The sequence below is a fragment of the Mytilus californianus genome, unplaced genomic scaffold (genome assembly GCF_021869535.1).
Source record: "Mytilus californianus isolate M0D057914Y unplaced genomic scaffold, xbMytCali1.0.p SCAF_11, whole genome shotgun sequence".
Lineage (NCBI taxonomy): Eukaryota > Metazoa > Mollusca > Bivalvia > Mytilida > Mytilidae > Mytilus > Mytilus californianus.
Genome location: NW_026262593.1, coordinates 67,499,449 through 67,522,619, shown reverse-complemented (window position 1 = coordinate 67,522,619; position 23,171 = coordinate 67,499,449). Strand labels below are relative to the sequence as shown.

General features: G+C 32.0%; 3 protein-coding genes across 3 annotated transcripts; 2 read left to right on the top strand and 1 right to left on the bottom strand.

Annotated features, from left to right (window-relative positions):
- Positions 1-9,280: 9,280 nt before the first annotated feature.
- Positions 9,281-13,291, bottom strand: LOC127720570 (uncharacterized). The gene is made up of 3 exons (XM_052227184.1): positions 13,084-13,291; positions 10,428-10,490; positions 9,281-9,747 (listed from the first exon to the last, which is right to left on the bottom strand). The coding sequence occupies exons 1-3, from the start codon at positions 13,179-13,181 to the stop codon at positions 9,438-9,440; spliced, it is 471 nt and encodes a 156-aa protein (XP_052083144.1). The 5' UTR covers positions 13,182-13,291; the 3' UTR covers positions 9,281-9,437.
- Positions 13,292-13,430: 139 nt separating this feature from the next.
- LOC127720568 (uncharacterized) lies at positions 13,431-16,210 on the top strand. The gene is made up of 2 exons (XM_052227180.1): positions 13,431-15,140; positions 16,157-16,210. The coding sequence occupies exon 1, from the start codon at positions 13,470-13,472 to the stop codon at positions 14,847-14,849; it is 1,380 nt and encodes a 459-aa protein (XP_052083140.1). The 5' UTR covers positions 13,431-13,469; the 3' UTR covers positions 14,850-15,140; positions 16,157-16,210.
- Positions 15,107-21,340, top strand: LOC127719284 (uncharacterized). The gene is made up of 4 exons (XM_052225300.1): positions 15,107-15,140; positions 16,215-16,354; positions 17,301-17,462; positions 20,036-21,340. The coding sequence occupies exons 1-4, from the start codon at positions 15,107-15,109 to the stop codon at positions 20,612-20,614; spliced, it is 915 nt and encodes a 304-aa protein (XP_052081260.1). The 3' UTR covers positions 20,615-21,340.
- Positions 21,341-23,171: the final 1,831 nt, after the last annotated feature.

Genomic DNA, 23,171 nt, shown 5'->3' with positions numbered 1-23,171 from the left:
GGACTAATAAACAAAAGTTAAGTACTAAATAAAGTGCACAGATCCGGGTTAAGGATTATTGATTGACAACATACCGAAAACGGCCAAACCAAACCTAAGAAAAAATACATATGACCAAGCACGACATGATCGAGTTTTGCACCCGTGAATCCCCTAAAAACAGGTAAACCCTATATATACCAAGAAAGCTAATATACTAGGCAGCAAAAGTTAAGTATTGAACAGAGTGCACTGATCCGGGTTAAGGATTACTCAGCACCAACATACCGAAAACGGTCGAACTTACCAAAGAGAAAATACATGACCAAGCACGATATATTCGAGTTTATAGCCCTTGAATCCACTAATAACAGGTATATCCTATATATCCTTAGAGAGCAAATGGACTGAGAAACAACAGCTAAGTACTGAATTAAGTGCACAGATCCTGGTTAAGGAATATTGATTGACAACATACCGAAAACGGCCGAACCTAACCTAAGAAAAAATACATGACTAAGCACGATATGATCGAGTTTTGCACCCGTGAATCCTCTTAAAACAGGTATATATCCCTTGAAAGCTAATATACTGGGCAAAAAAAGTAAAATATTGATTAGAGTGCACTGATCCGGGTTAAGGATTACTGAGCACCAACATACCGAAAACGGTCGAACTCACCAAATAAAAAATACATGACCAAGCACGATATGATCGAGTTTTTAGCACTAGAATCCCCTAATAACAGGTACATCCTGAATAAAATAAGAAAGCAAACGGAATGGGCAACGAAAGTTACGTAGTGACTAAAGTGCACAGATCCGGGTTAAGAATTATTGATTGACAACATACCGAAAACGGCCGAACATAACCTAAGAAACAATACATGACCAAGCACGATATGATCGAGTTTTGAACCCTTGAATCCTCTAAAAACAGGTATACCCTGTATATCTCAAGAAAGTTAATATACTGGGCGTCAAAAGTTAACTATTGAACAGAGTGCACTGATCCGGGTTAAGGATAACTGAGCGCCAACATACCGAAAACAACCAAACTTACCAAAGAAAAAATACATGACCAATCACGATATGATCGAGTTTTTAGTCCTAGAATCCCCTAATAACAGGTACATCCTGAATAACATAAGAAAGCAAATGGAATGGGCAACAAAAATTAAGTACTGCATAAAGTGCACAGATCTGGGTTAGGAATTATTGATTGACAACATAACGAAAACGGCCGAACATAACCTAAGAAAAAATACATGACCAAGCACGATATGATAGAGTTTTGAACCCCATGAATCCTCTAAAAACAAGTATATCCTATATATCCCAAGAAAACTAATATACTGGGCAACCAAAGTTAAGTATTGAACAGATTGCACTGATCTGGGTTATGGATTACTGAGCACCAACATACCGAAAGCGGTCGAACTTACCAAAGAAAAAATACATCACCAAGCACGATATAATCGAGTTTTTAGCCCTTGAATCCACTAAAAACAGGTATATCCTATATATCCTAAAAAAGCAAATGGACTAATAAACAAAAGTTAAGTACTAAATAAAGTGCACAGATCCGGGTTAAGGATTATTGATTGACAACATACCGAAAACGGCCAAACCAAACCTAAGAAAAAATACATATGACCAAGCACGACATGAGTTTTGCACCCGTGAATCCCCTAAAAACAGGTAAACCCTATATATCCCAAGAAAGCTAATATACTAGGCAACAAAAGTTAAGTATTGAACAGAGTGCACTGATCTGGGTTAAGGATTACTCAGCACCAACATACCGAAAACGGTCGAACTTACCAAAGAGAAAATACATGACCAAGCACGATATAATCGAGTTTTTAGCCCTTGAATCCACTAATAACAGGTATATCCTATATATCCTTAGAGAGCAAATGGACTGAGAAACAACAGCTAAGTACTGAATTAAGTGCACAGATCCTGGTTAAGGAATATTGATTGACAACATACCGAAAAAGGCCGAACCTAACCTAAGAAAAAATACATGACTAAGCACGATATGATCGAGTTTTGCACCCGTGAATCCTCTTAAAACAGGTATATATCCCTTGAAAGCTAATATACTGGGCAAAAAAAGTAAAATATTGAATAGAGTGCACTGATCCGGGTTAAGGATTACTGAGCACCAACATACCGAAAACGGTCGAACTTACCAAATAAAAAATACATGAACAAGCATGATATGATCTAGTTTTTAGCCCTAGAATACCCTAATAACAGGTATATCCTATATATCCTAAGACAGCAAATGGATTCAGCAACAAAAGTTAAGCACTGAATAAATTGCACAGATCCGGGTTAAGGAAAATTGACTGACAACATACCGAAAATGGCCGAACATAACCTAAGAAAAAATACATGACCAAGCACGATATGATTGAGTTTTTAGACCTTGAATCCCCTAATAACATGTATATCCTATATATCCTAATAAAGCAAATGAAATGGGCAACAATAGTTAAGTACTGAATAAAGTGTACAGATCCGGGTTAAGGAATATTGATTGACAACATATCGAAAACGGCTGAACCTAACACTAGTAACCCGAATTTAGCTTGAACGGACAAAAACGTATTAACGCTATTTGAATGAGATTAATCGACATTTGATAAAGATTGACAAAAATTAAAAATTATTTTTAATTCATTTCAATCCATATCAAATTATTTTAATGCCAGTCAAATAGATTCGCTTGCAGTCATTCAATTTAATTTCAGATGGTGGTAAGTTGCGTCAAACTAATAGGCCACGCCCCCGTTAAACTATTTCAAACTGGCATCAATTCGTTTTAAACATCGTTGAGTCGTTTAACTGTCTGTGTCGATTTATAGGTAAAATAAACAACAAGCCATATTCAGCTACTGTCAATCTAGTTCAATCGCATCGATCTTTAAAGTATACGAACGAAACGGTTCATATGTGTTGTGAAATAATCAAATATATTAGATCAAATTGATTGTAAGAAATATTTGCCGACTCATGACTTCTTCAGGCTGCTGAAAAAGAATTTTAATTGAAAGTTTTATCATAAGCCAGGCTTTTTTTAAAATATTAAATCTCGGCGTTTAAATGGTACTTGAGTTCAAGATCTGGGAAGTGCGAACATCTATTCCTTGTAAATTTTCCGTGCGTAGTTTGAGAACGAGATCTACATTTTAGTTCAACACCAAGTTTGACGATCGAAAATAATTTCGTTTATGTGTGCAACTTTTAAAAACTCATATCTGCATGATGTCATTCCCCAAAATGGCAAAAACAAGTTTTAGAAAAGACACTTTGAGTTTCTATTAAAATTAATCATTATTTTAATCTTTTCCAAATGATTAGCCATTGGGGCGAAACTAGGGATATCTATATAATAAAATAAAAACCGTTATTGTGTGTTATCGCGGTAATTCAATTGTCATGTGAAATCAAACGATTGATTATTTTTTAATAATAGTTTGATAAATGATTTTAAAAAATACGATTAACAGTCTTTGTATAAAAAGAAATCCCGTGTGTGGTCCCCTCGTGTTGGGGATACAGTGATGACGTGGTATAGAATCAAGCGCCATATTTGATATTTTCATCTTCAGCATCCGTTTGTACAAAAATTAAATTCACAGATTTATTTGACCATCGATATTAATTGGATATATCAGTAATCTTAAAAGGCACAGAGAAGCTTATGACTTTCTAAAGGTAAGATTAATGAAGTTTATGAAAGCATTAAATTGCATGAATCGTCATGTTTTTGTACTGCCTACAGCAGCGATCCAGTCCGTTCGCCCTACATTGAAAAAAAATATATATTAATTATTAATATTCAGGGCATTGAAGTAGAATAAACTTATTCAGATCTTTATATGGTATATATTCTTCAAACTAATAAAAGACTTTGAAACATTTTAAAGTTGAAGGCTTGTACGAATTGTAAATCGTGAAAAATATATGCAATAAAATTGAGAATGGAAATGGGGAATGTGTCAAAGAGACAAAAACCCGACCATAGAACAGACAACAGCAGAAGGTCACCAATACATGTAGGTCTTCAATGCAGCGAGAAATTCCTGCACCTGGAGGCGTCCTTCAGCTGGCCCCTAAACAAATATATATACTAGTTCAGTGATAATACACCTTATCGCTATTTGTCCGCCATTACTGGCCATCACACAGGTTCCCATAAAATTTTGATGTCACAATACAAAATATCTGACGCCACAATGCTACTGTCTTTATGTAAACTTAACTATAGAAAGATATAACCAGTGGCAGTGGCGGATCCAGAAATTTTCATAAGTGGGGACCCACTGACTGCCTCAGAGGGGCCCGCTCCGGTCATGCTTCAGTGATTCTCTATAACAGTTCATAGTTTGCCAATCATGCATATCACACCTATGTTATTACAGAACAAATATGCCTGTAATAACTAAAGGGTGTTATTATAGCTTCTCTACATCACTTCAAAGCATTTGCTCAGACATAGATCATGCTCAATTACAATGTATTTTAATTTATTGTAAGAAGTAATGATCAGAGCATGTAATGAGGTTCTGCGCAAGCTTCCCAGTAATTCCCAAGTATCTCATTTAATAAGTTACATGCCTTTAATAACTAAGCCTTGTTATTACAGCTAAGTTAATCACTTAAAAGCCTTGTCTCATTGATTTACCATGGTTAATGAAAAATGTATTAATCTAAATTAATAGTTAGTTATCAAGGCTATGCATTTAGATTCTGGCAAAGTTTCAAGAGTTCCCTATACTAGAGCCCACTAAAAATAAAAATATTTATGATTTATTTTACAAATAACAAACATATGTTATTACAGATTTGGTAAATTTAAGGATTAAAGAATAGACAACTCATAAAAGTATCTGTAATAACACATGCAAGTTATTTTCTGTAATAACCCTATAGAGTTCACTACAAACTGCTCAGAGTCTGAAAAGACCAGTTTTTGTGCTCGACCAGTTAAGTCGAGCACACATTTTACTCGACTAGTCTCGACATTGTCTCGACAGTACTTAACTGTACTTAATTGTACTCGACTAGGTCTCGACTTTACTTAATTAGTCTGATTCAGTACTTGATGATCTTAGTGTAGTCTGAAATGGTCTCGACGAAGGCTCGACCTGTCTCAACCAGTCTCGACCTGTCTTGACTAGTCTCAACTCAGTCTTAACCAGTCTCGACCTGTCTCGACTAGTCTGGACCTTCAAATTAAGTCTTCACTGGTATAAATCAGTCCATCTAACTAAATTAAATAAAGATCATACAAAATTCCAGTTTATTTGTTAGTTTTGATTCATTGCTGTGAAATGAAAGAATTTAATTAATAGGTAAAAAAAAAAAGATTAAATTCAGATAGGCATCTTTAATTTTTTTTATAACTTTTTCAAATCAACTTGGATTTTCATCAAACTATACAGCTACCTTGGTAATATATTAATCTTACTGAATCCCAGGTTGTTAAGAAGTTTGGTGTATTGCTGTCAAATTTAAGAATTAAATTAATCTAGGTAAAAAAAGCTAGGATTTGCAGTTCAGACAAAATAGAGATAGTACACTTTAATTTTTTTTATAACTTTTTCAAATCAACTAGGATTTTCATCAAACTATACAGCTATCTTAGTAATATATTGATCTTACTGAATCATAGGTCATTATGCAGTTTGGTGTATTGCTGTAAAATTTAAGGATTAAATTAATCTAGGTAAAAAAGCTTGAATTTGCATTTCGGACTATATTCAGATAGTACACTTTAAATCTTTTTATAACTTTTTCAAATCAACTTGGATTTTCATCTAACTATACAGCTACCTTGGTAATATATTGATCTTACTGAATCAAAGGTCATAATGTAGTTCGGTGTATTGCTGTCAAATTTAATCTAGGTCAAAAAAGCTAGGATTTGCAATTTTGGACAAAATTCAGATAGTACACTTTAATTTTTTTTATAACTTTTTCAAATCAACTTGGATTTTCATCAAACTATGCAGCTATATTAGTAATATATTGATCTTACTGAATCACAGGTCATTATGTAGTTTGGTGTATTGCTGTCAAATTTAAGAATTAAATTAATCTAGGTAAAAAAAGGGTTGAATTTGCAGTTCGGACTATATTCAGATAGTACACTTTAATTCTTTTTATAACTTTTTCAAATTAACTTAGATTTTCATCTAACTATACAGCTACCTTGGTAATATATCAATCTTTACTGAATCCCAGGTTGTTAAGAAGTTTGGTGTATTGCTGTCAAATTTAAGGATTAAATTAATCTAGGTCAAAAAAGCTTGAATTTGCAGTTTGGACTATATTCAGATAGTACACTTTAATTCTTTTTATAACTTTTTCAAATCAGCTTAGATTTTCTTCTTACTATACAGCTACCTTGGTAATATATTAATCTTACCGAATCCCAGGTTTTTAAGAAGTTTGGTGTATTGCTGTCAAATTTAAGAATTAAATTAATCTAGGTCCAAAAAGCTAGGATTTGCAGTTCAGACAAAATAGAGATAGTACACTTTAATTTTTTTTTATAACTTTTTCAAATCAACTAGGATTTTCATCAAACTATACAGCTATCTTAGTGATATATTGATCTTACTGAATCATAGGTCATTATGTAGTTTTGTGTATTGCTGTCAGATTTAAGGATTAAATTAATCTAGGTCAAAATAGCTTGAATTTACAGTTCGGACTATATTCAGATAGTACACTTTAATTCTTTTTATAACTTTTTCAAATCAACTTAGATTTATATCTAACTATACAGCTACCTTGGTAATATATCAATCTTTACTGAATCCGGGGTAATGGCCTCCAAATTTTAGGAATTAGGGGCCAAAAAGGGGCAAAAAACAAGCATTTTTCTAGTTTCATGACAATAACTTGTGTGTAAGTGTATGGATCTTTATGAAATTGTACAACAAGGTTCCATATCACAAAGGGAAAGCTGGAATTGAGTTTGGGGGTAATTGCCCAAAAGGTTTAGGAGTAAGGGGCCAAAAATAAGCATTTTTCTAGTTTCCAGACAATAACTTGTGTTCAAGTGTATGGATCTCTCTGAAATTGTACTGCAAGGTACCATACAACAAAGGGAAGGCTGGGATTGATTTTGGGGGTAATTTCCTCAAATTTTTAGTAATTAGGGGCCATAAAAGGGCAAAAAAACAAGCATTTTTCTAGTTTCAGGACATTACCTTTGTGTAAGTGTATGGATCTTTATGAAATTGTACTGCAAGGTTCCATATCACAAAGGGAAAGGTGGGTTTGAGTTTTGGGGTAATTGCCCTAAATGTTTAGGAATTTGGGGCCAAAAAGGGGCCAAAAATAAGCATTTTTCTAGTTTACAGACAATAACTTGTGGTCAAGTGTATGGATCTCTCTGAAATTGTACTGCAAGGTACCATACAACAAAGGGAAGGCTGGGATTGAGTTTGCGGATGATAAATCATAAGGGGGTTCAAAAAATTTGGGGGGGGATTTTTTTTTCCATTTTAAATTGGTTACATGTATTTCTGATTTATATATAAAAGCAAATAATAATGATATGGTTTGAATAGGTAAATTAAAATTTTTTAAGTTCTTGGACCACATTCATTCTGTGTCAGAAATCTATGCTGTGTCAAATATTTAATTACAATTCAAATTCAGTGCTGTATCAAGCTTGAATGTTGTGTCCATACTTGCCCCAACTGTTCAGGGTTCGACTTCTGCGGTCGTATCAAGCTGCGCCCCAGCGGAGCATTTTATTTATAATTGGTATCATATGGCTTTGAAACTTTGTAAACTGTTTTATAATACACTAAGCTTAAATCATGCCAAGTTTCATTAGAATTGGTCAAGTTTTAGACCCCTAATAGGCATAAGACCACAATTAATGATCCCGCTTTTCGTTGTCCACGAATAGCTATAGTTCCTTTTAATTAGAGTGTATTTTTTCTTAATTTTTTTTCTTTCCTTTCCTCACTCATTTCTTATTTTTTTTTGGGTGGAAATAAAAGAAGAGAGGTGAAATAAACTTTTGGATGTTGTATTTTAACTGATTTTGATATGGAAAGAGTGATTAGGCCAGGTGCAAAAAGGTGATATTTACAGTTTTCGGAACATCTCTTGACTTTTCCATAGGGTCATGGATGTGTATTGGCTAAATTTGTAAGAGTCATTGGTTCAATCTTTCTGAATTTTGTATATATTTTTGGACTAGTACTATACATTACACACACAAAAGATTTGACAAAAATGCATGGTGCAATTTTTTTAATGAACCAAAACGTTATAAAGAACTAATACGGGAATTTAATTGTGGTCTGTGGCCAAATAGAATTTTAAATTGTCTGCCCTTTGCAGATGTCTTTACTAATCATTTAAGTGGAATTTCATGGACAATGAAAATCCCATTTGTCTGTTATCTTCAGAACACTGCTCATTTACAAGCCCCTAAGGAGCAATTTTTGAAGGCCTTGCGGCAAAGATAGCAAATACTTAAGATCTTTGCACATTAGTTTCTTTGTTGAATTAATGAGATGAAACATTGAACTCTAATCAAAAATTATGAGCTAACCTGGGAAAAATCATTAAAGGCATGATTTTACATATCAAAACTTGAGAATTTTTGTGGGATTCATTGTAAGAAAAATTTACTTATACAAGTGAATTTTTGAGCATATTAAGGGGAGATTATTCAAACATTACAATTAACTTATATGTGACTATTTTTTTTTACTTCTTCAAGTAAATAAAAAATACTTGTACAAGTAGTACCCCTGACTGACATTGTAAGCATAATATACATGTATACTTCTCTTAATGGATTAAATAGACATGCATCAGATTTTATAACGTTATCTGCATAAACTGAAAAAACACATGTCCTTGTTCTCCTAGTACAACTTGTTTGTAAGTAAAAGGTTATAAGAAAGATGCAATAATAACAACTCATTATCATTTAAATATTTATTTATCATGTTTATAATAAAAATAAGTGTCCATGCATGCACATATTTCACTATTGTTAATGAAAAACAACCATTTATCAGCTCTGACTATTAACTAAGTAAGACCTATTGCAAATTTACTAACTTTTAGATAAAACATTAACCTCACAAAAGTGCATACAATTTTCACATATTATGGTGTATAAAATTTCATGAAAAGAAGAAATAAAACATTTGAACTTATATAAGTTATAACAATCTGAATGTCTAACAGGTGAACGTGATATTATACCAGCAAATAAAAAAAATACATGTACATATATGTACCCCGGTCGAATAAAACATGTAAATGTTTAATAAATAATTCAATTTTAATTCCAACAATTCATAATATATTAAGTACCTAGGCTTATAAATATTTATATGTTATATATGTACAAAGTATATACATGTATACATTATATGATACAGATTTTAGTGGACTTATTTAATGCCTAACAAAGTCTATCAGCCTTTTGTCCATTTCTTCATCTGATGTGTCCCAGTCTTCAGTAGTAAGGTCTTGATTAGTAGATGCTAAATGTGCTAAAGGAATGACACTAGTTGGTGAGCTAATTGGTGATGCGTTGAAGCTCTCCTCTATAGTTGTGATGTTTAGGGTCTCTTCTACTGTGGTGGTCTCTTCAAAAGAATCTTGCTCATTTGGATATGGAGATTCTGGCCTTGGGGACAAAGACACCAAGTCTTCTGTAGTTTCAATACTTGGTGGTGAACCAATAGGTACATTAAGTTGTAATCTGGAAAAAAGAGAATTATGAATACAGAGAAAACTGCTGCATTGTGTTTCTTCTTTTGTCTTATGAATGTAGAATTAAGAATAAACTATTGCAAAACTTAATGTTGTTATTTAGGTCTATTCAATTTAACCAACTTTTTGGTTTTCTCTGGTTAAGTTACTGGACTAACTGTCATGTTTATTGAGTCAGTATTACACAGTTTTAGTAATAGTATGCTAATATAGATTTGCTTAAAAAATGTAAAACTTGACCATGTTGACCATGTTTACAAAATTGTCCAAATTAGTAACAGTACTACCTGTGATATACAGTACTCTGATCATAAAAACAAAGCCTATTCGTCATTATTACCCGTATTGCTTAATTAATACACAAGGTATTTTACAGAAAATAGTTTATTTGATTTAAAGGGAAATCAGTATTGCACTTAAGTGGTAAAATCATGTTAGTTTCAGCTGGACACTAAATTAAATTCTCAATCTAACTTAAAATTTAAAATTTTTATAAAGTAAGTTAACTATTTTCAAAAAAATTAAAATATTCTTAATTTTTTTTTAAATTTTGAATCAAGGGCTTCAAGGAGTTTACTTCATCCAAGTCCCTACAATTACAAGTTTTAACTTTATCTAAAGTTCTCGGTTGCAAGACCCATGTACACAGAAACAGTGGATAGTACTTACTTTTGATCCTTGCGGTCTTTCAGTAGTCTTTTAACAGTTTTGCCTTGACTGCCTGCTTTGTCTCTGAAAATATAGAAGTTCATAAAATTAATATTGACCAATAGAAAAAATGAATAGCTGCAGATGCCAATGGGAAAAATAACCAGATAACTTGACAATTTGTTAAAGCTAGTAAAACCTGTACAGTTGGACACCTATAAAAATAATATTTAGAAAAGTTACTGATATAAAATTATATAAGTAATATTTAAAAAAAGCCTTGTTTGCAACATTACTGGTACATGTATAGGTATTTTAAAAGATACTTGTTTGAGTGAATCCCCTTACTGATAAAATCTGTGAAATTGGCTGAGTTGGAATCTTGTCACTTTTGATTTTTTTTTACTATAAACAATAATGTACTAAATACTTAAATATTAAATAGTTTTAACAAAATTGCTTAAAGCAGTGAGTTGATTGAGGTCAAAAAACAAGTTTGGAAGGTAATTTTTAAGGTCTTTCCTTTCTTAATGGAAAGACCTTACTGTATTTCGTTTGTTTATTATTATTATTGTTCTTTTTCCTCGTCCGATTTCAAAGTCAAAAGTCAAAAAAAGTACGCGACAGATCCAAATGATCTTTGGTATTAAGTATCGGGTTAATAAAATCTATCTTGTATTAGGGGCACCAAAGTGTACTATTTACCTTATAGGAGTTATCTCCCCAATTACAAAAACCATTGTTATCGCTACTCTTCATAAACTATAAGAGTTAGCGGCAAATGGTTTTTTTTAAAATGTTCCTTGTCACATGTCGCAACTTTAAATAATTTCAACCGAAGCGATCCAGTGACTTCTTATAGGAGTTATTACCCCTTGAATATTTTACTTTTCAATATGCATATGAATCTCATGAACCGCAAGTTGTAAAGACCTATGGTATTTTGATTTGAGATCATTGGACCATAACTTGAAAATATAGGTCAAGGTCAATGGTCAAGGTCATGTAAAAAAGGCAAATTATGTGTTTTTGGCACTATTTAAAGAGTTTTATGTGTGGTTTAGTGCTTTTGTAGGTTGACATTGACCTTTAACCTTACTACTTGTTAAGTGATCTCTCAAAAGATAAATCCCATGTGTTTAGATATAGTATTTAGGCTTTCTATTCCGTCTTTGCGTGATCAAAGTGGATCCGGTCTCTGTGTTAACCAACCAACCAACCAACCAACCAACCAACCAATCAATCAGTCAGTCAGTCAGTCAGTCAATCATTGCATGCATGCATGTTTCTGTCTCGTGTGTTTAATATTGGGACCAAGATCTTATTTGTTTCTATTTCGATTGTTTAAAGAGACCATATCCCACGTGTTTAATTAATTGATCAATCAATCAATCAATCAATCAATCAATCAATCAATCAATCAATCAATCAATCAATCAACCAACCAACCAACCAACCATTCAATCAATCATTGCATGCATACATGGTTCCGTCTCATGTGTTTAATATGGGGTCCAAGATCTCATTTGTTTTTTGTTTTTTTTTCGCTTGTTTCAAGAGACCACCATATCCCACATGTTAAATTTATTAACCAACCAACCAACCAATCAATAAACCAACAAACCAATCAACCAACCAATCAACCAATCAATCATTCATTGTATGCATGTTTCCGTCTTATGTGTTTAACACGGGGTCCAAGATCTCCTTTGTTTCTTTTTCGCTTGTTTCAAGAGACCCTATCCCACGTGTTTAATTATTCAACTAATCAATCAATCAACCAACCAACCAACCAATAAATAAACAAACAAACCAACCAACCAACCAACCAACCAACCAATCAATCATTCATTGTATGCATGTTTCCGTCTCATGTGTGTAATATTGTATTTACATCTCTTCTGAAGAAAAAAAAATCCACATGCTTGTTATCAGATGTTCTGGGAAACTACATGTCCAATTGACCTTAAAAACTGCAGTCAGCAGGGTATACACGTATTACATCTTCATAAAAGAACGTGGTGCAGATATCTCTTAAGAATTTTCCTAGAGAAAAGAAATTGCAATGCCGTAAAATTCGCTTGCTAGTTCCGTAAATCTCAGTGAAATCCTACAATAAAATGTCCGCTCCTAGATTGAAATACAAATCTGTGTTACAAACTGCTGCTGAAAAATGTACATTGTATGAAAACAATCGATAAACGTGTTTTAAAGTTACACAGGATCAATTAAATCCAAAGCATGCACTGCTCGTGAACTGTGATCGAAATGTCAATTACCTACAATGACAAAAGAAATACATTGTGTGTATTCCGTCGCTATACATGTTGTCTGTCCAACGTTCCCACCTAAAAAGAAATAAAAATACTAAGTTTTCGCTAATATAAAGCCTCGTCACGTGACGCCAAAACCTGGCGCGAGACAAAGACGCGCGCGGACCCTGAAATAGAATAAAAACTTTCCAAACTAAATATAGAAACTTAACCAACACACTAATATGGACCCTTTAAAGAAAGAAAAAAAGAAAGAAGAAACAAACAAACAAACAAACAAACAAACAAACAAAACAAACATACACATATATCAGTCAATCATGTTTCATGTTTCAGGTGGGGGAAAGACCGTTTACAATTGCTCTTTAAAGCAATTGATTTATATTTGTTATTTTTATGTCTACTTCAGTTGCAAGTACTGCCTTTTGTTTCTTCTTCTGGTGGATATGGCAGTTGCTAGTTTCTTTGTTGATCTTGGAGTCTTTTTTAATTCTGGAAACATATCTTGAATCAGGTTGACTCCAATGTTTGTTGAACAGCTGGCAACCTCTCGAATACTTCTCTGAAAAAGTAAACAAATATGTTTATCAATATTAATTTAACTGTTGACTTGTTTTTATAAAATATGCCTGTTTATAATACTTCCATGGTACAATGTACATTTTGTAATTCATATTTTTTCAATAACACATATCATATGCCATTGCAGAGTTAAGGATATTTGTTTATTCATATTTTTTTTTCAGGTGGTCTCAATTGTGATAGGGCTAATAGAAGACACCAGGCAAAAATGATAAACGTTATGAACACTGCATGGAAAAACGAGAAGCCCACAATAAACTTCACTACCAGACCATATAAAGAACCTAGACTTAATGAACCATTGTATGATGGAAGTAAAACCACAATCCTACAATCAGTGTTGCGCCATTTTGTGACTTTTTGCTCGAACAATGGAATGTCAAAGTCTGCAGTGAGCATGTGTTTGTCAAATGAAAAAAAAGTACTTCCTCAACCAAACAAGCTACCTAAAAGTTACAAAGAAGCACATGACATGGTGAAACACCTTTTGATACCAACAACAACCTATCATTGTTGTGTCAATGACTGTCAGATATTTAGACTTCAACATTCAGATGATATAAAGTGTGCTGTTTGTGATGAGGATAGGTACTTGACCAACTCCCAGAATCCAAGAAAGACGTTTACCTATATACCCTTAGGTCCTAGACTAGCAAGATGGTATGGCACAGACAATGTCTGTAAACTTCTGTATTCCAAACAGGAGGTTGCAAATGGAAAACTAGGGGATTTTACAGATGGATCCATATATCAATCTTGGTATGAAGAAGGGGGCGTCTTTGAAAACATGGAAGAATCGTTAACCGTTCCATTAGCTTTATTTACAGATGGACTTAACCCGAATAAAAGTATGGCTACCCAAAAGTCCATGTGGCCACTTATTTTGACATGGTTAAATTTGCCTGTAAATGTTAGACAAATTCTTGGCCCAATGATGCTTGTTGGTATTATTCCAGGAACCAAAACAGAAGAACCAAAACATCTTGATCCTTATTTAGAATTAATTGTGGATGAACTATTGACATTATCCGAATCTAAACTTTTTAACACCTACAAAGGAGCACCCTGCAAAGTTAAAGTGGCACTATTACAATATCAGTGTGATATACCAGCATTTGGCAAGCTGTTACATGTGTCAAGTCAGGCAGCATTAAGAGGATGCCCATACTGTAGAGAAACTGGGGAATACTGTAAAAACCTGCACAAAGTCGTCCACTTAAACAACAGATCATTTTTACCTACCAACCATCATCTACGATCAGATACCACAAACTATGCATCAAAGAGGGAAGAATCTTCAACTACTCAGCACATGTATACCAACGAAGAAGAGTATGACCTAAGGAAGCAATATGATGATCTACCAAACAAAAATCAGAAAAACAATATGCAAAAAAGAACTGGTTTGAAAGGTACATACAGCTTCATGAAACTACCATATCATAAGAGATCAGAACAGATGCAACCAGATGGAATGCACACAATTGCTGATGTTATTGGTAATGTTTTGGACACTGTTACTGGAAAAGATGATTCAAAGAAAGTAAGGCTATGTGAACAAGAGTTCGATCGTTTTAAAGACACTTAGGTGAAAGAAAATACAGATGTGACAGAAGAGTTAACAGACGATTCCAGCAATGAAGTAGTGGGTCAGAAAAGGAAATCAGTTACTCAGATAAATGTGCAGCAGAAAAAGAAAAAGAGTAATGATGTTGTACAATGTGTATTACCACCTGCTCCTTGGAGGTTAGATCGTACAGCTCTAGCAGTTGCAGATAAGAGAGCCAAAAGTTTGCAATACCCACCAGGTTATGACTACCACCCAGACAAACATTTCTCGAAGCCATGGACACTCAGAACTATGCATGGGAAGCTTCAGGTATGTTTAAATAAAATAGAATGTGTGGTTCCAGTTACATAAATTACGATTATGGTAAGCCTTTTTTATAGCTTTTTATTAACTAAATAGAATTTACAGCTGGAATGATTACTAGCTTCTTTACAGAAGCAAAAGCTTCTATTTTATTTATGAAAAGATACTACCTAAACCTATGTGTTTAAAATTTTGGTAAAACTACAAAATCACAATTTGTCACTTAACTTTGAATTTGCTACTAACATGACTTTTCTAAGTCATGTTAGTGATTTATAAAACACTTATTTCAGTAAGTCCCCTGACTGTTAATGAAAAATTAAAATAATAATCTTAAGGGAGGCTATTATCATTATGAAGACTTAAAAAATAGGAAAGGTACATTGTATGCATGGTAACTGGAATTACACATATATTTTTATTTGGCCTGAGAAATTTGTTTTTATATGGTTTACACACACTAACTGTTTCACCATTTTTAAATTTAGTATTGAAATTTACTTGACTATGAATACATTTAAAAAATTTTAAAGATGGTTTAATGAGAGTCAATGAGACAAATATATATATCATCATGATCATACTGGTACTCTAGAACTTGACTCCGTGAGATAGTTGTAAATATATTGTATTCTACAAAAGTTGCAGAAATTATGTCAATCTCTTAATCCATCATTTCAACAAAGAATCCACATGTCATCTTTCATATATAGTCATTTATATTATAATAAATAAATTTGGTGTATTTACTGTCTTCTGATTGGTTAAAAGTATTAGTTTTATTTTCAATGTTGTCCATTTTTATGGGGACACGCCCACTCTGACATTGTGTATTCATACGCCAACATTTTTGTACGTTGTTATTGTTAATATAAATAATATAAAAAATTCTTTGAGCCTTATTTTTGATAGAAATTTATAATTACATCGCGGATTATTCAATGTGAAGAGTCAAAAATTGATTTTATGGTTCAATAAATTCAAAATAAATAATAGCCATTCATTAAATGTATTTCTTTCAGTTTGTCACGAGCAATGCTGCTGCTTGGTGTTTGCATGGTTTGTTAGGACCAGAATAAGAGCGTACATTGCTGAAGTTGTTTGAAGTATTGAAAAAGCTTACAAAAGAAGAATACAAAGTTGCTGATTTAGAACAGTTACAGGAAGAAACCCACGAAGCTCTTGCTTTGATTGAAAGAGATTTCCCTTTATCCTTACAAGTAAGTTTGATTTGTCCTGCTATATACATGATACATAAAAAAAAAGAAATAAGAATTTGCTTTTGACCATTCTCAATTTTATTATATAACTCATGCACAATGCATATTTCCACAAAACACGGGTCAAGTTTGAATTTTGGTGGCGTTAATTCAATTGTTCCAGAGTTATGCCCCTTTGCAAGTTAAAAAATTGCAGAATTTTAGTAATCGTTCCCTAACTATGGTTTGCCTCAACCAAACATATGAATCTTATTACAATACTTATTACCATAAAATTTGATTCAAGGACAAATTCAGGTAGGGTCACTATTACCTTTCTTCAGTTATGTCCCCTTATAACTTAATACGATATATATGCAAGCAGGGACATCATATCTGACCCATGGACACATTCTCCATGTATTATACCCCCGCTTTAAAATAAGTGGGGGTATACTGTTTTACCTCTTTCTGTCCATACATCAGTCAATCTGTCGTCCCATTTATATTTCTGTCACATCTTTCTTAGGAATTTCATTACAAGGATTTCTGAAATTTGGTTTCAAAGTTTATACAAGTCAGCTAAGCTATACTGTGTGATGTGTATTCAGATTCATTACTGATCATATTTTATATTTACTGAATACTTGCATGACATTCAAGTTAAATTTTCGTCACATTTTTCTCAAGAACTACATTACAAGGATTTCTGAAATTTGGATTCAGGGATTTTATAAGTTTTATCATTTTCAACAGTTCGTACAAAATGCAACATGAACTTGTGTTAACAATACCTTGGGTAAGAGAAAAGATTAACTTAAATCTACAAGTACAAGTGTACCATTATTCTTTATAGTACAATGTATGTTGCTTTATTTAAAAGGATATTGATTATGATTCATATATTTATTCCTGCAAATATATAATAATTGTTTATTCAATATTCCTTTATATTTTTTTATAATAGACAATAACCATGCATCTTCTACATCATATTCCGGAGGGATTTCCTAGATATGGACCATTATATGGGAGATGGCTTTTTCCTTATGAGAGGGTTAACTGTTGGATTACAAGACAAGTACTCAACAAACACAGAATTGAATCTACCGTCATGGAAACATATGCAGTAAGTACTCAATCATGACAATATACAGGATTTTTTATTCTACAAATAATTTTTATTGAAATTTTATTTCTGTTCTCATGAATAGTAATTTTTTGTCTGTCTTTAAGATATACAATGGAAAAAAAAACTATTTAAAGAACTGTGGTAAAAAACTTTTAGGAATTTTTGGTCCTCAATGCTCTTCAACTTACTTACATACTCTATTTGGCCTTTTAAACATTGTTTGATTCGAGCTTCACTGATGAGTCTTTTGTAGACGAAACGTGCGTCTCAAGTAATTATAAAATTTTAATCCTGGTATGTAATATTGATATATTTTTTTCAATTATTTTTTTTATATATATTTGAGTGTATAGGTGTAATACCACCATTGATTTTCCCCTATTAGTCTTTGTTAAATTTGCACTTTTCAAAAAATTGTGCAGAATTTATCTTTGTTTCAAATAAAGAAATACTTGGCATGAGTAAAGTTTTATCCTGTCCAGTACTATAGAAAAAATTTCACATAACATTTCATTGCATATAAGAAAATAACCATCACTGGAAGTTAACCAATCAAATTTTCCCCCTTTTTTAACCTGTGTACAAGCTTTAGTAACCATGTAACCTCAAGTTTCCAAAATATTCTATAGAAACCCCAAATAAAGAAATAATGGTGCTTTGAAATACCCAAGATATATGTTTATGACTCAGAAATGTTTTACTGCAATGAAATGTAGGATCAATTACCTACAACTGTCAAATTCAAGGGAATATTTTTTTTCGACCTATTTTCGTATGCAACCGGATGTGACGTACTATGATTTGGTGGTATTACACCTAAAGAAGACTTTTTTGTTGAATAAACTGAATGTGACTTTTTTCCTTTGTAATACTGGTTATTTCAAGCATTCCTGTCAAGTTTTGTCATAATCAGTTCAATAGTTTGAGAAAAATCTAGTATAATGTAAGATGACATCTACAGCGATTCGAGCAAAATTTCTTCGAAAAATTCAAACCAAGCCGCATCATGATAGAATATAGTGTGGACTAATAAATGATCAAATATTTATCTCATCTGCCTACAAACAGTTGAATATGATACAAAAGATGACTTTAGGATGATAAATACTACTAATGGACCTCTTATTCTTCCTTATAAAGTCTCTTTTGGTCCATTTATACCTCTCATTTCCTCAAAATTTCTACTTTTTAGGCCAATAAATAAAAATTTTGGGGTAACTTTCACTCATTTATGATAGAAATGTTATTATAAATGATTAATTGAAGTATTCAAGCTGCTTGAACTATCCGTATAAAAGTTTACTGTCTCCAAGGAGGTTTCAATAAGTCCTTTCGTAAAACTTAAATTTACGCCGCGTTCCAGAGAGGGACATAAAAAACTTCTCTTTTGGTGAATAATTTGTTGTTACTGCTTTAAAAATAATTTCATTTACTTAAAACTATATATTTATTAAAGTATTTCTTAGGAAAAATTTTCTAGTATAGCAGAATATAAGAAATAAGGAGAAAAAGCTCCCCAAGACTCTAAGTATGGCTTGTTCTGTCAACTAATATTCATGGTAAAGTCCTATTTCAAGGAAATTTTCTCATAAAATGTATTTTGGAGACTCAATCCACTCAGAATATTTCATTATTTGTAATATTTCACTTAAATAGCAAGAAATTTTAACACATGAGAGTACTCACAAGGTCAAAGGTGCATGTACAGCTTCCCATATTAGGTGTAATACCACCATTGATTTTCCCCTATTAGTCTTTGTTAAATTTGCACTTTTCAAAAAATTGTGCAGAATTTATCTTTGTTTCAAATAAAGAAATACTTGGCATGAGTAAAGTTTTATCCTGTCCAGTACTATAGAAAAAATTTCACATAACATTTCATTGCATATAAGAAAATAACCATCACTGGAAGTTAACCAATCAAATTTTCCCCCTTTTTTAACCTGTGTACAAGCTTTAGTAACCATGTAACCTCAAGTTTCCAAAATATTCTATAGAAACCCCAAATAAAGAAATAATGGTGCTTTGAAATACCCAAGATATATGTTTATGACTCAGAAATGTTTTACTGCAATGAAATGTAGGATCAATTACCTACAACTGTCAAATTCAAGGGAATATTTTTTTTCGACCTATTTTCGTATGCAACCGGATGTGACGTACTATGATTTGGTGGTATTACACCTATATACATAGTTGTAGACACAATATATATATATATCTTGTCAACTCAAATTTTGTATTCTTAATATGCCAGAAAAGGTAAAGTTAAAATCATCTCAATAAGTATACGAATCAAAAAGATAAGCTGTTTTTATGTTAAATTAAAAAATGAATTTGAAAATACTTTTTATATTAACTAATCCAAAATTTTACTGAAAATGGTAAACCTATTAAAACTGTTAAATGTATACTACATTTTAAAAACATGTAAACATTGAAAAGTGTAAAGAGACTGTTTTGTATTTTAAATCACATTCGAACACTAATTTTCTAATGTATTACATTGTATATCAGTTGTTGAAACTTAATTACCAGATGTTAATTGAATATTTTTTTTTAATTTTCAGATATATGACTGGTGTGTATTTATGCTCATGTCAGACATTATTGATACGGATGATTTAACACTTGGTAAATTTGAAGATATTTGCAATTTGAATGAGCCCAAAAAGGAAACCACGAAGAAGACCCCAAAATTATTAGAGGAAAAGATTCTAGATGATATGTCTGAGGTTTATGACTTTGCATTAACTTCAAGAATGAACAAACAAGGGTTAGTTTTGAAGAGTGTAGAGAAAAAAGTAAATGGAAAAACCAGTCGAGTTTCCAGCAATAAACAGTCACCATCACATGTTTACCTTGTCAGGAATTTAAAAGACCACCATCCCTGTGTGAGGGAAGAAGATGATATGGTCTTTGGTCGTGTGAAATTGATTTTCGAACATGATTGGCGTGGTAAAATGTACACTTGGGTACTTCTTGATTTGTTCAGTGATGTTGCATATACAGATGGGTTTTGGAACGTTTCAGAACGAGTGAGTTGTTGTAAGCCCTTCCTCCTAGATGATATCAGTGAACCACAAGTTATAGGAAGAGACAATGATAGATTGGTTTTCATTGGTGTTGATGTGAAATTAATGTTGTAATGTTTTGTAGACTTGAGAAATGAGAAAAGAATCAAATTTAGATATTTTTGTTAAATCATTGCAAGTAATTGATTTCTAGACTCAGCAGATACAATTTGGTCTGTTTATAATTATATGTCCATCATCATGACCATAATCTAGAGATTGGTTATCTGTCACTTATCTTGTTTTTAGCTTGGTCATGTAAATTAACATCAAAGGAGGTAAAACAACAATGTGCAAACAGAAATCTTAACATTTAGGTCCACAATGGTGGTATACTCCAATCATGCATTGACTTAGACAAATAATGATACAAGGTACATTGACTATATGTACATGGTCAATGTTTTAGATATGAAAAGATCGTCTTTAAATTATGTCAATTATGTTTGCTGGCGTGACCAATATGCTGGAAAGAGCTTTTCTCATTTTCCATTAATTGTCATTATTTTTTATGGAAAACTTTGTCATTTTATCAACTATTCATGACCAGGATTTTTCTAAATAATGGCTGACAAACCCACCCTATGGTTAAACTTAGGGCTATGAGAAAATAACTGACTAAAATAGATTAACACTCAATCCAAAAATGATTTTATTCTCTTGTAAAAAAGTTTAAAGGAAAAAATATTTTTTGAATTTGAATACTATTTACAGTATGACAAACATTTGGAAATGTCAACTTTCTTATTTTTATTTTTATTCATCACCTTTTAATTTTGGACTAAAAACATGTAAAATAAAAAAAAATCTTTTTGACTCATTTATCTGTATGCCATGTATGTGTTTCTGTACAACTGAATTTGTATATTTTGTCTAATATTACTAAATGTATAAACTTGTATAGGTTACACCAACTTATGGTATTAAATTTCATACTCAGTTAATATTATTTAATTGAATTGTAATAAAAATGCAAATCATGTATGAGGGTCTTAGTGAGCTTTACGGAATAGATAATACAGAAATTTTTTCAAAATATATAAAGTAAAGAGAATAAGACGGTGTGCAAGCATTAAGTACCTGTGGAAAAAATAATATGGGTATACAAGACTGATTACAGACATGAACAATTTAAAGATTTATTTCATTACAGAAAGAAAATTTGTAATAGTAAAAACATTTTATCAAATTAATACAGATAAGCCATTATGTTTTATTTGTATATGCTCTATAGAAATAATCAGTAAAGTAATTAAGGACTCAATTAAATGTAAATCTTAAATATATTTATGTATATAGTTTTAAAATTATGTAAAATATTGAAATATTATAACTTGTTAAATAGTCTCTCATAATTCTCAGAGTGGTACTTTTGTATATATTAGTATTTAAGTATATGAAATTTTGCTCTTCTGATATGCTTTGTTTTACATGTATGTATATATATGTGTTTTATTTTATATTGCAAGTCAGGAGCCTGTAATTCAGTTGTTGTCGTTTTTTAATGTGCTACATATTTGTTTTTCGTTCATTTTTTTATATAAATAAGGACGTTAGTTTTCTCGTTTGAATTGTCATTCCGGGGCCTTTTATAGCTGACTATGCGGTATGGGCTTTGCTCATCGTTGAAGGTCGTACGGTGACCTATAGTTGTTAATTTCTGTGTCATTTTGGTCTCTTGTGGAGAGTTGTCTCATTGGAAATCATACCACATCTTCTTTTTATTTATATTATAAATACTTTTATTCCAAAAACTACTTTCCTGCTCATTCGGTTTTTGGGTTCTTTTCAGTCTGGTTTAATATTTCAGAAAATAAATATTGAAAATACAAATAACAAATGTCTGGCTGCCAGTTGCTCCATTTAGTACCACATAATATTTTCATTTAGTAGCTTGTATATAAATGATTCAAATTAAGTCAAGTTGTTTGGTAACTTTCATCTCTTTATTGTTCATATGTGTATAGATGTTCTAGATAATAACAGTTTTACTGTTTTTATTCAAAGTGATATGCATTTCATAAAAGCTGTGTTATAATGTTATAATATAATATATATATATATATAATAAATTTGTTCTATGCAGCTATATTGTCTTCTTTAATATCCCTTCATCAAGCATCCAGTAGTCTTAGCTTTGATAATATCCAAACAATATCGGCTACAAATTTTGTGTTTCTCATCAATATGCTATTTCCTGTGTATTTTGGTATTGGTATTGGCACCATTAACGCTTTGTTTAAGATTGTGATTAGGTCTGTTTTAATAGATGTTCTTATGGTTGTCATTTGTCTCATCTCTGAGTCACATTCTATTGAAATAGACTATTATATCCTGCCGTATTGGATGCATGAAATATTGCCCATGTACATAGGTCTGTCCGAAAGTTAAACTTTAGTTTACCTAAACCAAATGTTATACAACTTATACATAATGGTAATTACCACAAAACACAGATTAAGTTTGAATTTTAGTGGTGTCACTAAAACCGTTCTAGAGTTATGCCCCTTTCAAAGAAGAAAAGTGCAAAAAAAAATTATTATCTCTCTTACTTCAGTTTGCCTCAATCAAATACTATGAAACTTGTACACAATGCTTATTACCACACAATAGAGATCAAGTTTGAATTTTG

Excerpts from the sequence above, each read along its gene's own strand:
- LOC127720570 (XM_052227184.1), bottom strand. The coding sequence starts at position 13,181 with ATGTTTCCAGAATTAAAAAAGACTCCAAGATCAACAAAGAAACTAGCA. Across the intron at positions 10,491-13,083 it reads AGGCAGTACTTGCAACTGAA|AGACAAAGCAGGCAGTCAAG; the intron begins GTAGACATAAAA and ends CTATATTTTCAG. Across the intron at positions 9,748-10,427 it reads AAAGACCGCAAGGATCAAAA|ATTACAACTTAATGTACCTA; the intron begins GTAAGTACTATC and ends TCTTTTTTCCAG.
- LOC127720568 (XM_052227180.1), top strand. The coding sequence starts at position 13,470 with ATGATAAACGTTATGAACACTGCATGGAAAAACGAGAAGCCCACAATA.
- LOC127719284 (XM_052225300.1), top strand. The coding sequence starts at position 15,107 with ATGGACACTCAGAACTATGCATGGGAAGCTTCAG. Across the intron at positions 16,355-17,300 it reads ATTTCCCTTTATCCTTACAA|ACAATAACCATGCATCTTCT; the intron begins GTAAGTTTGATT and ends TTTTTATAATAG. Across the intron at positions 17,463-20,035 it reads CCGTCATGGAAACATATGCA|ATATATGACTGGTGTGTATT; the intron begins GTAAGTACTCAA and ends TTTAATTTTCAG.